This window comes from Rhipicephalus microplus, chromosome 5, assembly GCF_043290135.1.
Source record: "Rhipicephalus microplus isolate Deutch F79 chromosome 5, USDA_Rmic, whole genome shotgun sequence".
Lineage (NCBI taxonomy): Eukaryota > Metazoa > Arthropoda > Arachnida > Ixodida > Ixodidae > Rhipicephalus > Rhipicephalus microplus.
Genome location: NC_134704.1, coordinates 975,792 through 991,892, shown reverse-complemented (window position 1 = coordinate 991,892; position 16,101 = coordinate 975,792). Strand labels below are relative to the sequence as shown.

The 16,101-nt window shown below is 44.3% G+C and overlaps 1 protein-coding gene across 6 annotated transcripts in view; it reads right to left on the bottom strand.

Annotated features, from left to right (window-relative positions):
* The window catches only part of LOC119174040 (intermembrane lipid transfer protein VPS13A), a 1,344,268-nt gene that overhangs the window by 1,183,825 nt on the left and 144,342 nt on the right, over window positions 1-16,101 (bottom strand). For all 6 annotated transcript variants that reach the window (XM_075894208.1, XM_075894209.1, XM_075894213.1 and 3 more), the window contains 2 exons: window positions 15,026-15,093; window positions 7,687-7,765 (listed from right to left, as the gene is read on the bottom strand). In XM_075894208.1, the coding sequence (XP_075750323.1) occupies window positions 7,687-7,765; window positions 15,026-15,093 (147 nt within the window). The remainder of the gene's footprint in view (window positions 1-7,686; window positions 7,766-15,025; window positions 15,094-16,101) is intronic.

Genomic DNA, 16,101 nt, shown 5'->3' with positions numbered 1-16,101 from the left:
CTAGATTTGCGCAAAAATTATCATGTTTAGCAAATACTAAGGAGATAATTTATGCAATGTCGTTATACATGTTAGTCGCAGTGCATGCCATAAAGAAAAGAACTGGGTAGGCAGAAGTTTGGTGCTACACTGGGGTCAAAAAAGGAAAACAAAATTCTTTAGACAATAAGTAACTACGTTTACTCAATGATCCGACAATAAATGCATTAATTACTTGTAGAAAATGCTAGCAAAAATGAGAACCGACGACACTAGCACTAAGTCCATAAAGTACCCGTGGCTACGCCAGCGGACTGCCAACGTAAGAGTGAAAGTGGGTGAGAGCGCTACCTAGGCTATGCAAGCGATAGATCCCTGATCACACTTCTCTTTCTAACCAGGTTACTACTGCCATAGGCTAAGCATGGCAGTAGTAAGATGAGAACCTGTCTACTCTTATAAGAGCTCCAATGTAGTAGACCAGGCATTTCTTCAGGAAGAAAAATTCATCGATATCTTGAACAGATGCATACACCTTTCTTCTCATGCTTGCAAGCAAGGTTGTAGGCTGCAAACTCTATATGTGTTGACTCTTCAGAGAGCGGAAGCAGCTTGCCGCAGCACATGATAGACACAAAAAGATTCTGATTAGAGATTTTTCCTGAAGGCAAGCCACCAGAGCAAAGTTTTGCTGCAGCAAAACAATTGTACATTAAGGCACAATGCAAAGCAATAACCATCAATGTCACTGAAGTGAGCGCACGCAGCATCTCATGAACGAAACGAATAAGCTCAAACAATACTGAAACCATGTTTTGATTGATGTAAGCGCTCTTCGATAAAAATTTGTGTTAAAATTGTGATGGAAACACTAGCCGGACGTCTAAGTATCGGCTTCTGCTTGTTCACCTTTTTTCCGTGGAAATTCAGATATGTGTCTGGTGCCCTTTGCTCTAGTTGATGCCTAAATTCTTGAGGACCATATGAATACCACTTTGGTCACAGTGGCTGAACTTTTTGACGACTTTTCGCAGACTTTTTGTCTTGCTAGACCGCGCCGTGGTTTGATAAGCCTAGGGTTGGGCTTTGCTAAGCCGAACACTGGACTTAGCTAGTTTGTGCTATTCAAGATGGCTATGCATTTCACTGTGCAAGAAGAAGTCATTTCTCAAAAAAATTCCAGTGTTCTGTATGGACAACGGTGCTTCAACTAAAATATTTGTGGCAGGCGCCGAAGTTCAAGGCCCGCCATATGGCAAGAACAGTGGCACCCAATCTTCCGCCAACGCGAAGAAACTGAAAAGAAGGGTCGAGGTGGCCCAGACACTGACAAACAAGAAGGACGAAGCACCGCGGCACGCCAACGCTGCCGGTGGCAGCCACCCAAGACTTGCATGCGGAGTCCAGAGATAAAAAAACGTCCACCTCAAACGAGGGCTCGTCACCAATTGCTTTATTTACACATATATACCTTCATATAATACATGTCACTGCCACAAGAGCTGCCACAAGACAATCGAAACAGAAACTAAAACTGAAAACGAAACTAAACGAAACAGCACAACACAACAGAAACCCCTCGCCAACACATCAACGCTGCCTCGTCTACCAAGGGAGTACTTTTGAGCCCTTGTTCAGCCCCCGGGGAAGCCTAAACATAAAGAATACCAGTAACACATGACTTGCTCAAGCCCTCACGATAGTGGAAAGTCTCTATGCAATGAATATCACAGAACACATCATTTGTCCTAACACTATGCAAAACATCGTTGCGATTAGTACGCCATCGCAAGCCAACGCCAAGACCTACGCAAGTTTGAAGGCCATCACCGTTAAGCGACCAAGAACACATGCAAGGGCATCATCCGAAACATCGATATTAGGATTGATCACAAAGAGCTCAGAAGATTGCTTATTCATCAGCGGAATCGCAATGTTTTCAAAGTGTGGGGAATAAAAAATCTACCACAGTCATTACTTTTCTCAAAAGACTTGAAGTCCTAAATTACATCAAGTGCAGTCCCAGCATGGTCAGGTGCACCTTCTACCGACGGCAGATAGATGTCTGGTATGCCTGTGGTTGACTCGGCCACAAAGCCGACGCGTGCCTCGCTCTAGAAGATGTAATCTGCCGGGGTTGCAGAATGACCTCCCCTAGTGACCAGCTCATTAGCTCGCTGAAGTGTGCCTTCTGGGCCTCATCTAACGGTCGACAGAACCTGTAGTCAAAACTCGAGGTACCTTAAATTGTTAGATAGAGAAGAAGCAAGCGACACAACTTTAACAACTTTAACAAGAACTTCCCATCGATAAATAAGCTGTTCGAACCGGCCAACAACACCAAGTATAAGTCTAGAAGCTCGAGGAGGCACTCCTGATACAGGAACAGTACCCAGTCTACAAGCCGTTCCCTGTCCAGGAGCTGTTCCCAATAAAGGGGCCTGCTGCCACAGTGACTGAGAAGGCTCACCACATCAAAGAATTCCAGAAATAGGTAACGGCGGCATGCCACCAGAGCAAAACAATGATAAAATATCATTCAGTTGGAAAGGGAGAACGCTGCACTAAAGGAGGCGATTCCACAATTTAGGGCCGAGATAATTTCACTTAGGAATGTTAGTAACGCTAAGAGTAAGGCTCCACAAACTCCTCAGGTCAACACAGTCTAAATGCCCGTAGAAGTGCCTATGGAGGTACCATGTACTCTTCGTCCAGCCTAAAAGAGAGGGTTTTGATGAAGCCTGCACATGACGAGGAAAGACAGTTTTAAGACCGCGATCAGAGGCATGTTCAAGTCGCTAAGCAAAGCAGTTACATTGGTTAATGTTAAGGTCAATACCTTGACTGACAAGCTCAACAGGCAGGACACCAAGTTCATTGCGTTGGATGCTAACTTCTGTGAACTGGACGCTAAGGTAAAGGCGCTCGAAAGCAGATTCATATCTTTCTAGCTTAACCATGGCACGTCTACCTAAGGAGTTCAGGATTTGGAGGTGGAACTGCTCGGGGTTCCACCACAAGATGGTGGTCCTTCAGCAGTTTGTTTGTTCTCACTTTGAGAAGCCACACATCATTGTGCTTCAGAAGATGCTATCAAATTTGGTCGCTCTCACGAGTTACAAATACCACGCTGTTTATGAAGACAGATGGAGAAGCATTTGCACGCTTGTCTCTAAGGGATGCGCCTTTGTCTCGCGTCATCTCTCTATCAACACTAGTAGGATGGAACACTCGCTGGTCAAAATTATTCCAGGGGTCACTTCAAAAGTAGTGTTTTCACCCTCCATATTTATAGTTCACCAAAGAACTCATGACAAAGGTTCACGGAGCTCTTGAGTACTCCCTGCTTGTGGTTGCAGGTGACTCCAACACTCCTCATCAGGCGTGAGGTTATCTGCAGTCCTCCTGTAAAGGCGAAGATTTGTGGCAAGCAGCAGCGAACCTGAAGCTCAACCTGGCCACGGACCCAGCATTTTCAACCAGAATTGGCAACTCTTGCACGAGGGACATAACGCCAGATCTTACCTTAGTTAAAAATGTTCAATACACCACTTGGCACAACTTGCACGTGGATCTGGAGAGCGACCACAATATCCTAGCTATCCATATCAGAGAAAAGAGTAAGCCCGTAAAAGAATTTGGTTTCTGGAACAGTAGAGATGAACAAATGCAGGCTTGAAGACTCAAGCTTCAGCCTGGATCAATGGGCCACACAGCTCCACAGAGACACAAGGCGACAAAAAAGGTACGCAAGGATTCAGAAACATATGGGGTGGACAGCAACCTTCCGCACCTCATAGAGGGGAAGAAATCTTTACTCAATAGGTAGAAGGGTCAGAGGCTTAATAGTAATCTCTGCGAGAAAATGTCAGAACCGATTCATCGAGGACCACTGCCAGACCCTCTCCAGGCAGCAGTGGGATAAGGTGTGCAACTCTGTCAATGAGCAAATGAAAATGGGAGGCAAATCGAATTCGCTGAAGCACCCTTTGAATGAGTTGAATTTAAAGAGTAATCAAAGGCAAGCCATTGCTAAAATCACACATGCGGCCAGACAGTCTGAATCTGAAGACGCCATACTGGACAGATTGGTTCGAAGGTATCTACCCATTGAAGCCTCGCGCTGTTCTGACTATCCAACCTACACTGGGCCAACTTGCACTGAGTTCAAAGAGTACTTTAACGCCAGTGAGGTCTGGCAAGTTTTTCAAAACCTAATGAAAGATCAGCTCTGGGGCTGGATGAGCCCACAGAAACCTGGAAGACGAATACATCAAATTTCTTACTGACGAGATCAATCGCATATGAATGGAAAGTTATAGGTTGTCTTAATCCCCAAACCGGAGCGGCGTCCAGGTCTAGCCAATCTTAGGCCTATATCGCTAACGTCCTGCATCGGCAAGCTGGCAGAGCAAGTCATTCGCAACCTTATTTCTAAGTAAAATGAGAAAGGAGCTTTCCTCTACGACAAAGTTGGGTTTCGACCATCCCTCTCCACACAAGACATAATGAAGCTCACCAAACATCAAATTATAGACGTGAACACAAGGGACGTAAGAGGCATCCTAGGTCTCGACTTGGAAAAAGCATTTGACAACATCTCTCCCACACACATCTTAATCTCCATTTCAGAGCTTGGGCTGGACAAAACTTTTCACAGATACTTCAGCTCCTTTCTCGAATCCAGGAAGGTCACACTCATTATCAGGGACCTCAAGTACGCTCCCATACCACTGGGCCCTAAAGGCACGTGGCAAGGAGTGATGATATCCCCGCTTCTATTTAACATTGCTATGTACGAGATGCAGTGTTGGCATAACAGTTAGAATATCAGCCTCGCGTGCAAGAAGTCCGTGGTTTGAATCTGAGTGCCACGCAGTTCCCAACCAGATTTTTAAAAAATTATTCGCCTGATGATGAAACTGCATTAAGAAGCCTGGGGTACGTTACCACCGCTGGCAACACACTCCCTCACCAGTGAAGCATTGGCCACCCTGGTGCAGTATTTGGCCACTACCTTTCACGTGCATACGTCAATTAACACACGGCCCTCAGTCCCCACCAGCTGCGAAGCGACTGACCACGGCGGCGGTCAGATGTACAACGCAGCAGAGGGTGCTGAGAATCTTTGGATCCGGACAGGCCGCCATTGGAACCTGAACTTGGCAACCTTTAACGCTAGAACCTTATCTAGTGAGGCAAGTCTAGCTGTACTACTCGAGGAGCTAGAGGATGTTAAATGGGATATAATAGGGCTCAGTGAGGTTAGGAGGACAGATGAAGCCTGTACGGTGCTACAGAATGGGCATGTCCTTTGCTATCGGGGCTTGGCTGACAGAAGAGAACAAGAAGTGGAGTTCCTAATTCACAGAAACATAGCTGGCAACGTAGAGGAATACTATAGCATTAATGAAAGGGTGATAGGTATTGTAATTATACTCAATCAGAGATACAAGATGAAGGTGCTACACGCTTACGCGCCCACATCCAGCCATGATGATGCTTCAGTTGAAAGCTTCTATGAAGACGTGGAATCGGCAATGAGTAAGGTAAAAACACAGCATACTATACTGATGGGAGACTTTAATGCAAAGGTAAGGAAGAAACAGGCTGGAGACCAGGCAGTGGGAGATAATGGCGTCGGTACTAGAAATGCCAGAGGAGAGCTACTGGTAGAATTCATAGAACGCAATAATTTACGGATCTTGAATACCTTCTAATAAAAACGAGAGAACCCTATGTTTAAATGGAGGAGCCCTAATGGCGAAAATAAGAATGAAATAGACTTTATACTGAGCGGCACACCCTGGCATCATGCAGGATGTGGAAGTGCTTGGCAAGGTACGATGCAGTGACCATAGAATAGTACGGTCTTGAATTCATCTAGACTTGAAAAAATAACGACAGAAACTGATACACAAGAAGCCTATATATGAGCTAATACTGAGAGGGAAAGTACAGGAATTCTGAGTCTCGCTTCAGAACAAGTACACGGCTCTTATCGAGAAAAACGGGCTTAGCGTTGATGCAATGAATGATAATCTGATGAGTATCATTACGGAGTGTGCAGTGGAAGTTGAAGTATGATAGTTAGCCAGGACACTAGGAAGCTGTCCTACGAGACAAAGACTCTTGTTAAGAAACGTCAAAGTATAAAAGCCTCAAACACAACAGAAAAAATAGAACTGGCAGAGTTTTCGAAGTCGATTAATAAGCATAAAGTATTCGATGTAAAAAGGTATAACATAGAGAAAATTGAACATGCCCTAAAGAACAGAGAAAGCTGTGAAGAGATATCTTGGAATAGCCAAAACCAAATGTATGCACTAAGAGACAAGGAAGGCAAAGTAACTACCAATACATTAAGGATAGCTGAAATAGCAGAGGAGTTTTACAGAGATCTGTACAGTAGCTGGGACAACCATGACCATAATGTAAGAACTCGCAGTAACCGAGATGATGACATCTCACCAGTAATGACAGCAGAAGTCAGAAAAGCCTTGGAGGGAGTGCAAAGAGGCAAAGCTGCTCGTGAGGATTGGGTAATCTCAGATCTGCTGAAAGACAGAGGACAGATTAAGTTAGAAAAACTAGTCACCCTGTCTATAAGTGTCTCCTGACGGGAAGGGTACCAGAATTTTGGATGAATGCTAACATAATCTAAATACATAAGAAAGGAGGTGACAAGGACTTGAAGTATTACAGGCTGATCAGCTTGCTCTCCATCAAATACAAGCTATTTACAAAGGTAATTGCTAACAGAATGAAGGCAACATTAGGATTAACTCAACCAAAGAAACAAGGAGGATTTCGAACAGTCTACTACTATACAATTGACCACATGCATCTATAAATCAGGTAATACAGAAATGCTCAGAATACAGCCAACCACATCTTCATAAATTACGAGAAGGCATTTGATTCAGTAAAAGTATCATCAGTCATTCAGACAGGGCGTCGACAAAGCATATATAAAGATTCTGGAAGAACAGAGGATTAACTGCCATCATAGTGCTCTAGAAAAAAAGTGAAAGAATACCAATCAAGAAGGGTGTAAGCTAAAGAGATACAATCTCCCCAAAGCTATTTATCACATGCTTACAGGGCGTTTTCAGAGGCCTAGAATGGGAAGAGTTCGGGATAAGAGTTGATGGGGAGTACCTTAGTTATCTGTGTTTTACCAATGTTTATCTATTTTTCCTATTATGTACAGCATTTCGAATTTTCTGGTGAAATAGGAAACGAGCCAAGGTACATCAGTGTTTGCAAGTTTTTTTTTATTTTGGCTAAGTTTGAAATTATTCCCCCTATTAAAGAGAACAAAACGAAAGCCTCAATATGATTCACACATACAGGAAGATTTTTGACACAACATTTATAGTTTGGGTTAAAAGAGATTCCAAAATACAGCAGTGAGCAAGGACAGGACACACGTGTCACCACCTTCAAAAATGTTTCTGCTGCACTAGGAGAGATTTCCGGAAATATAAATTTCATTCGAAGGTTCAGGCTGGCATGTTGGCTGTAGCTTGCTCATTTGTGCAGCAGTGAGGCTGGTAAGTTTAGAAGCCTTCTTGTCATCTGCTTTTAAAACACCAACAAACTAGAAGTTGCATGTTGCTATCAATGCACATGTCACCTTTGCTGGAAAAATTCAAGGGCTCTATAGGTACAAGCTGATTCTTGTGAAAACCACGAAAAGCTCACCTCAAGCAGAAGAGAATTCATTTGGAGGTCACTCTTGAAACTCAGCTTCCCCATGTCAATAACTAGGATGTTGCCACTCCTAGAGGAGGAGGAGAAGGATATGTTCAACATCCTAGAGGGAAATTTCCACTACTGTGAACAGACATCACACCATTCTGGGAGTTAGTAGGCATTTGCCCCAACTGTGACATGACCAAAATCATTTTCTTAAAACAAAATGTTGATAAAACATTTCACTCAACTGCATTGCACGTTGAAATTAAATATAAACACTTATGTACATTAACAATTGAAATCACTTGAGGACATCACGATCAAAAAGCTCATTGGCTAGTAAAATTGCACCATAATCCAGTATAAAGGCAAAGTGTTCCGATCAATGCCCATTGGTTCTGACTAATAAAGAGTTTGGTTATGGTGACAATTGTCACTTCAGTATGCATTGTAAGAGAACCTAATGAAACCAACAGACAATGAAGCCAAGGAAGGTACAGGGAACATTATTTGTACTCACTAATCGTAAAGTTATAAACACTATATAAAACAGAATAAATTAAAGTGAATGCAAGGAATACTTACCACCAAAAGAAACTAAGCCTACAACATCCATATAACCCATCCAGTGCTCTAACAACTGATCTACAATGGCAGTTGTCCTCCCATCCAATACATAGAGTATTTCTGTGCATGCAAACTCTGAGTGTTAAAAAAGGGGGGCAGGGGGATGGGAAAGACCAAAAAAAGATCACAAGCTTTGTGACGCTTAAGTGAGCAAAAAGCGCGTTTAAGATTCCCCACCATGGCTGTGAGCAGTGCTGGTTAAAACTCCCAGGTTTACATGCAAGGCAATACCCATAAGTAAGCGAATAAAGGAACGACAATCACCATTCCTCAACAGCAGAAGAGTAGGTTCAGTTTCTACCAGCAGCAAGCTGTCTTTTTATTCATTTTACTTTCTTTACGATTATATAGTAGTCACTATACTGCACTTAGAGACTACAAATAGGTTCCTCTCCCAACCCACAAAGCATCAAAAGCATGGAGGAGGGCTCCCTCACTGTGTCTAGAGAAGAATCTCCACAACTGAAGGGCAATTTTTAAACCATCCGGAATGCACTTGCCGAGCTGAGAGAAGGTGTTTTTGAATTTGCCGCAGTACTAAGTTGACTGGAAATGCCATGCTGCACATAAGGCACGCAAAGAAGTGGGCATGAGGCAGGGCTGTTCATGAGCCTGTAAACAAAAAAAGAGGAAATAATCCAAGGCAACACGGGTGTCGGTCTCTTCTCTGTCTTAAAATTATTGATGCCAAAATAAGGGAGAATGCCGGCATCTTCTGTACCGACTCTGTAACAAGGATGGACAAGCTATGTAGGCATAGGGATATCCATTGTCGTGCCACTACCCGAATCCTGTCCAAAGCTAGTGAATTCCTCCTGCAAGGCACATAACCATCTTCTGCTGACTTGCACGAAATCATCAACTGGCTTTGTGACACAAATTCAGCTCTCACCGAACTGGACAAACAGATTACCGACAAGGTGGCACTCGGGTCTGGGCTAAAGAAATCTGACCAGCAGAAGACGATGACGACGCAACAAGCACGAGATGGTCACGCCTGCCCTTGTTCGTGTCTGCATGAAATTACTTCGTACGAAGTACATAGTTAGTGGTCTCACAACATCGATGTCACAGCATCAATGTGTAGGCCGGTTTACTTGGGGTACAGCTGCCAGGAACTCGAGCACCACAGTCATTGCAGTCCTTCCCTAAGCCAGACAGTCATGAGTTTTCATCAGATACCTTTATCATTGCCTCAATACCGTAAGCCCGAGGTTTCTGCTTTAAACCTCCCCAAGTTCTGGGCTTCGGACTCAGAGCTTTGATTTATCACTGTGGGGTCAATGTTTCGTCGTCATCAACTCACTTCGCACTGCTGCAGTCGTTCACAATGTTCTCCTACAGTCGATCGTCCCTATGATCATCTTAAGGATACGCTCATAAGGCACACTACCGAGAGCAATTAACACTCCTTACATTAGTGTTGTGAATAAAAGGCCACAAAACATGTGCCAAATATTGGAATACAGCGATGGCACGCGAGGCTATGATGGTGTGAATATGCGCCACGTTCACGTGTGCAATTGATGGAAGGAAAGCCTATGGCGCGTGACCCAAGCTGTGGTCAAAAAGCCAGGAAAGATGAAGTGCCGCTGTGCTATGCAGCTTTGAGCTCCGAAAATCAGGAAAGACATGCTGCTGCAGGGATGGAAGCCCTGAAAAACTGAAGGCTGTCAGCGCAGAGGTCAAAGAAGTGGCCACTGACCTTGGAAGACCTGAGTGAGGCTGCCCGAACTTGCGCACCCTTTCACAGCCTTTCTTACTTAGTCTACAGCTCTTCCCCCTTGTGCCAGAATGGTTGCCCCTTTTACAGCCATTCTCGGTTGGCCCACAGCTCTTACACTTCGTGCCACAACAGTTGCGACCCGCACCACAGTCATCGGAGAGTTCCGTCGACATGTAACAGCGCCATTGACGAGTTAGGCCTAACTGGGCTAGGCCAAAGACGACCGGGACATCAATGATGAGGACGAGCTACTCATTCAATAGAAACAACTGACGGCAACCTAAGAAGCTTGTGGAGAACATCAACGACACACTCAACTAACTATCAACATGGCGAAGACATGGAGTCGATGTAAAACGCAAGAAGGTTTGGTTACCAAAACCAAGGACGTAGCCAAAATTTGTTTTCTTTTGCTTTTTTTGAAGGGGGGGGAGTCACACAGACCAGACTGGGAGGAGGGGAGACACAGGCATGAGCTTTCCTCATTGATGTGACTATATTGGCGGTAGTTTGAGCTGATTGTGTACATGTATATCAAAGTCATGAGGCTCCCTTCCCACCTCTTTATGTGTATGCTTGTCAACAAAGCAAGTAAAAGTAAAGCAATCGCAGCAATATAGAGTAAACCAAAGCTACAGTGGCCTTTTGGAGCAACACCCTCTTGTAGCACTATTGAATGGACTGGTCTTCGAAAACGCATCATTGCAACGATCCGCCCAATGGGATAAGACATCGTTAACCATAAAGATGCCGGTTCCAGTGTCAACATCTAGCCAGTAATGCCGAAAACGACACCAGGAGCCACCACTAAGTCAGGAATAGAAGGACAACGATTGGGAGGTCAAACTGCCGAATTTAAGCTGGCCCATCACACTGAATTAGGAGACTGTCACGGGCTGTCACGGTTCATCAGAGAATCGAATGCTTTTTGTAAAATCTATAGATATACCAAGTACATACGTCTTGCCTTCAATGTTCTGCAGTATAGTTCTTTTTAATTAAGGAGTGCTAGTTGAGTGTAATAGTTTTTATGAAAGCCATATTGAGATTCTGTGATTATGTTGTGTTTGTCGAAACCGACGCTGAGCTCCAACTGAACCTCAAAAAGTGTCGCCTCGCCACACGAGAGCTATTCGTATTAAGGCAGATCGCAATTGATGATTGATATGTAGAGTTTAACGTCCCAAAACCAACCATATGATTATAAGATACGCCCTAGTGGAGGGCTCCGGAAATTTTGACCACCTGGGGTTCTTTAACGTGCACCCAAATCTGAGCAGATGGGCCTACAACATTTCTGCCTCCATCATAAATGCAGCCGCCACAGCCGGGATTTCACCCCGCGACATGCGGTTCAGCAGCCGAGTACCTTAGCCAATAGACCATCGCGGCGGGGCAAGGGCACATCGTGTCCAAGCATGGTGTTCTACCCAACCTACAAAACTTCGTGCAATCACAGAGTTTCCGAAAGATGCTACGCAAAAAGAACTGCGCAGTTTTGTCAGACTATGCTCTCACTTCCGGCATTTCATTCGAAATTTTGCGCCATCATGTCACCACTGACCAACATCCTACGTGGTGACGCAGACCTTTCCTCCAAGTCGCCTGACTGCAACGTTGCATTTTGCCATGCTCAGTAGTCTGCTTAGCTCTCCTCCCATTCTTCAGAATTTCGACCCAATAGCTGCAACAGAACTTCACACAGACACTAATGGGATTGGTTTTGGTGCTACCCTTACCTAACCTAAGCCCGGCTACTACAAATATGTGGTCGCTTATGCAAGTCGCATACTCACTACAGCTGAGGTCAATTACAGCGTCGCTAAAAAAGAGTGCTTAGCTCTGGTTTGGGCGCTTCACAAGTTCCACCATTATTGGTACGGTCACTCGTTCGTTCGACCTGGTAACGTATCACCATGCTCTCTGTTGGCTCGCCACACTGAAAGACCATTCTGGCCACCTAGCCCATTGGGCACTGCGAATCCAGGAGTATGACATTCACGTCACCTATCGCAATGGACGCAAGAGCTCTGATGCAGACGCCCTGTCCCGTTCACCTTTATTTCCCGACTCAGCCCGCAGAACGAATGGCACCAAATCTGTTGCATCTCTCAACCTTGACTCCTTTGCCAGTGAACAACACCAGGACCCGTGGATCGCTTTCCTTTTTTTACTGTCTTGCTGAATTGTCGAACCACTGTGGTATTGTGATCTCTCCGACGTCAAGCTGCTCATTTTGCCATTCGAGATCGGCTGCTACACTGATGCAACTACGTCCCTGATGGTCCTAAGTGGCTCTTGGTTGTACCCCGCAGCTTGCAATCACAAATATGCACCTCCTTCCACGACGATCAGCATTGTGGCAAGTGGCCATGCCGGAGTTTTCAATACTTACAAACGTATTCGCCATCGCTTCTACCGGCGTGGAATGTATAATTTTGTTCGCAAATTTATGTGCTGCCCTGACTGTCAGCATTGTAAATTGCCGCCTTTCCACTGGCCAGGTGCGCTTCATCTGCTTTCCTATCCTGTCAAAGCTTTCGATCGGGTCGGAATCGATATCTATGGCCCCCTACCCTTAACATCAGATGGCAATCAGTGGATCATAGTCGCTGTGGACCATTTAACACGCTACGCAGAAACCGCTGCCCTTTCAAGTTCCACTATGTGGGACGTGCATTTTTCATCCTCTATCGCTTTATACTTCAACATGGTGCACCTGGAGAACTACTTCGTCACCGAGGTCGAGTTTTTCCATTAGAAGTCGCCTCAGCTCTACATTAGGAATGCCACGTTGTTCATCGCAAGACCACGGCATACCACCCACAGACTAACGGGCTCACAGAGAGATTTAACTGCACCCTCGCCAATATGCTCGCAATGTATGTGACATTTGATGATGGGAACTGGGACCCAATTCTTCCATTCATCCATTCGCATACAACATCGTGGCACAGTCTACCAACAGATTTTCACCTTTTTTTTTTCCATCCTGTATCAACGCAAATCTTCCCACACCATGGAAACTCTCCGTCATACGCTCCTTCGTGCATCCGAATGCCCACCTGTGTCCAAAGCTGCCCGACAAGCGGAGGAGCGCCCTGAACTCGCGTGCACCTTCACGTCACAAGAATAACAGTGCCAAAAGAAACACAATGGCGACTGTTCACGAAGCCACAGCTGTTCCTCGGGATCTCTTGTATGGCCGGCTGTTTCTTACCAAACCCCTGGCCTTTCCTCAAAACTCGTCCCAAAGTATGAGGACCCATCTCGCGTTTTGGAGAAAACCTCCCCAGTGAATTTTTTAATTGAGCCAGTTTGCCCATCTGACATGTGCCAGCCTGGATGTGACATCATCCACGTAACTCCCCTCAAGCCATATCATAGCCCTGTGCCTCCAGAGTATTAGATCGCCAGGATGGCTCTTATTCAGTGGGGGCAAATTATGAAATAAAAAAAAGATGCATACTTCGCAACCAGCATCGCCAACGCTTGGGCACTGTGTTCTTGGCTTGTCTGCCTCGCTCCGCGCTGATTGTCACCGGCATCTGCCTGATAGCTGCTCCGTTCCAATTGTGTTTTGTTCATGGAACCGCCGTCGCAGCACACGTTAATAACCCCCTTTTAAATAGTTTTTACACAATGGTAAGCCCATCAGCTGAATAGTGCAAACAACTAGTAACAAGACAAATAAGCCAACAAAATGGCAATATAAAACACACAACGTCTGAGCCTCACGGGCCTCTAGAAACAGATACCCGTAGACTGCCGAAAGATGAAGCCCTCCCCTCCCATGACCTCGAGTAATCTCGTTCAGCAGTAACTAAGTCAACTAAGAAGTATAGGTGCAATGATTACGGCATGTGGAGAAAAGAATATGAGGAAAGGCAATTAAGTCACATTTTGTAAAGAGGGGAAGAGTAAATGACTCCTACTCGCAAGGTTGGTCACCCTTCAGTGCAATCGCACGTATGGGACTGGTTTGGGGCAGCCAGAGGTGAGACAAGGCAGTGCCACTGCCAGCTGATAAAACAAAACATTTGTTCCAATTAAGAGCAAACGTGCTATCATGCTCGCTCGTAGAGTGCCTGTGTGCCACTTGCCGCCTCAATATGGCCCATATTATGTATCTACAATAAACATGCAGTGTTGCACTTGGCGTTCAGTCCGCTGAATGCAAGAGAGCGACAGTGCGAATCGGCCGGATAGTTACTACGGGCAGGTCATCTTTTCCTGCAGATACAGCAAGCTCGCGGTGCGGAACATAATGTAATAGTTACATCTTATTTGGGCTAGCAGATGCAAGATAAAGCTTCTGCGAATCATTCTCTGCCCATTTGTTTCAGAATACGTTCACACAAGTAAGCATCGTTTGTAGCAGCGCGGCTCAGCCAACTGCGATCATAACTTGGTCACAGATGAGATTAGAGTGTGCAAAATCTAAACAGGATGCAATGATTTAAACAATAAATCACCTTACTTCGTCAAACACTACTTGTTCAGGCACGTCTGTAATTCTTGGCTCTGGAAGCTCCGGTGAGCAAACTAGGCCACTGCTTTCCAATAGATGTGACCGTCGTATACAGGAACTGGTCACCGCCGCCTCTCCCTTTAAGAGCGGTAGGCGCTGCCATTCTGGTCTTGGAATTCTAGTATTCTATCAATAAAGCACGCAATAGCACAACGCTGAAGGAAAACAACCGTGCCAGCCATATTCAGAGACATGGTCGCAAGCTTTGAAAACAACCACTTTTGACAACAAACAACATCAACTAAACTCGCAACCGTGAAGACCAAAGCTCACTGTAGGCTTCCAATGCATTGGTTGGCCGTCTAGAGTGAACCGATGTCCATATTTTGTCTCATTTATTATAAGTACTATAATACAAGATTACAAATTATATTCCCTATACATTTCTTGGTCCCATTTTGTGTTCATTTTTCATTCACATCAGTTTCTGGAGGTTAAGAAATAAGACACATTTTACTTACTTTTCGAATGATCCATGCTCATGCAGAACAAGGTAAGGTGACTTCAATTCAATATTCAAAAAAAGAGTCTGAAAAAAAGAAGATAATATGGAACATTATCACAGGCAGCCTGGTACACTTAATTATGACTTAGCACAGTAGGCCTCCCTCAATAAAATTCGTCAGTGAAACTTGGCCAAAGTTTCAAATAAATTCTGCAAATTGCCTTTCCTAGATAACTTGACCTTAACTTAAAGGAATTGTACCACAGAGAAAATTTTTTTGTGTGTGTGTGAAAATGAGTAGATCTATTTATTTATTCATTTATTTATAGTACCTTCATAGTATAAATACATTGCAGAGGGGTTGGGGTGTACATAGTAAAAAAGAAAAAAAGCACAATAGTAACAACAAACAGTAAAATGGAAGCATTTTACAGAACTACAATAATTTTGTTAATCATGCTAGAGAACATCTAGCAAAATAATTACAACCAACGTAGAAGAAGCAAACGTGCAACGTTACAGTAGGCTTGATAAGACACCTTTAAATGCATTTGTATTAGTTATATTCGTTATGAAAGGAAGTATGTGGTTCCACTCTCTGCTGTCCTGGGAGCAAATGAGTTAAAGCTTGCAGTAGTGAAAAAATATGATAGGGTAACCTTATGATAATGATCAAATCAATGTGAGCAAAATAGAGGTGGGTTTACGAACAAGGAACAAAGTACAGGGTTATGGTAGTACATTTCAGTGGTGACGTAGATGCTTTTGTTCACACAAAATTAATAGTGTTTTTAATTTGGCTCGTAAAGTCATGAATGTATGACTACTAGTATTGCCCAACAGCAATGTGGTCAAATTTATTGGAAGGAGAAAAAAAAACTCTCACAGGTAGACTTGTCTTGTTGAAAAGAAATATGTGTAGCTCGGAATTGTATTTTATATGCTTTTGGCGGCATTGTTTTGAATCAGAGAGGAACTTTTCCTCTTCTTTTTGTTCCTGTCACATTCGTAGAGGTGTCCGCAGGTGCGGCTGGCAAAATATTTGCATGGCTACTGCTTGGAAACATGAGCCACTCATCAGCCAAAAAGAAC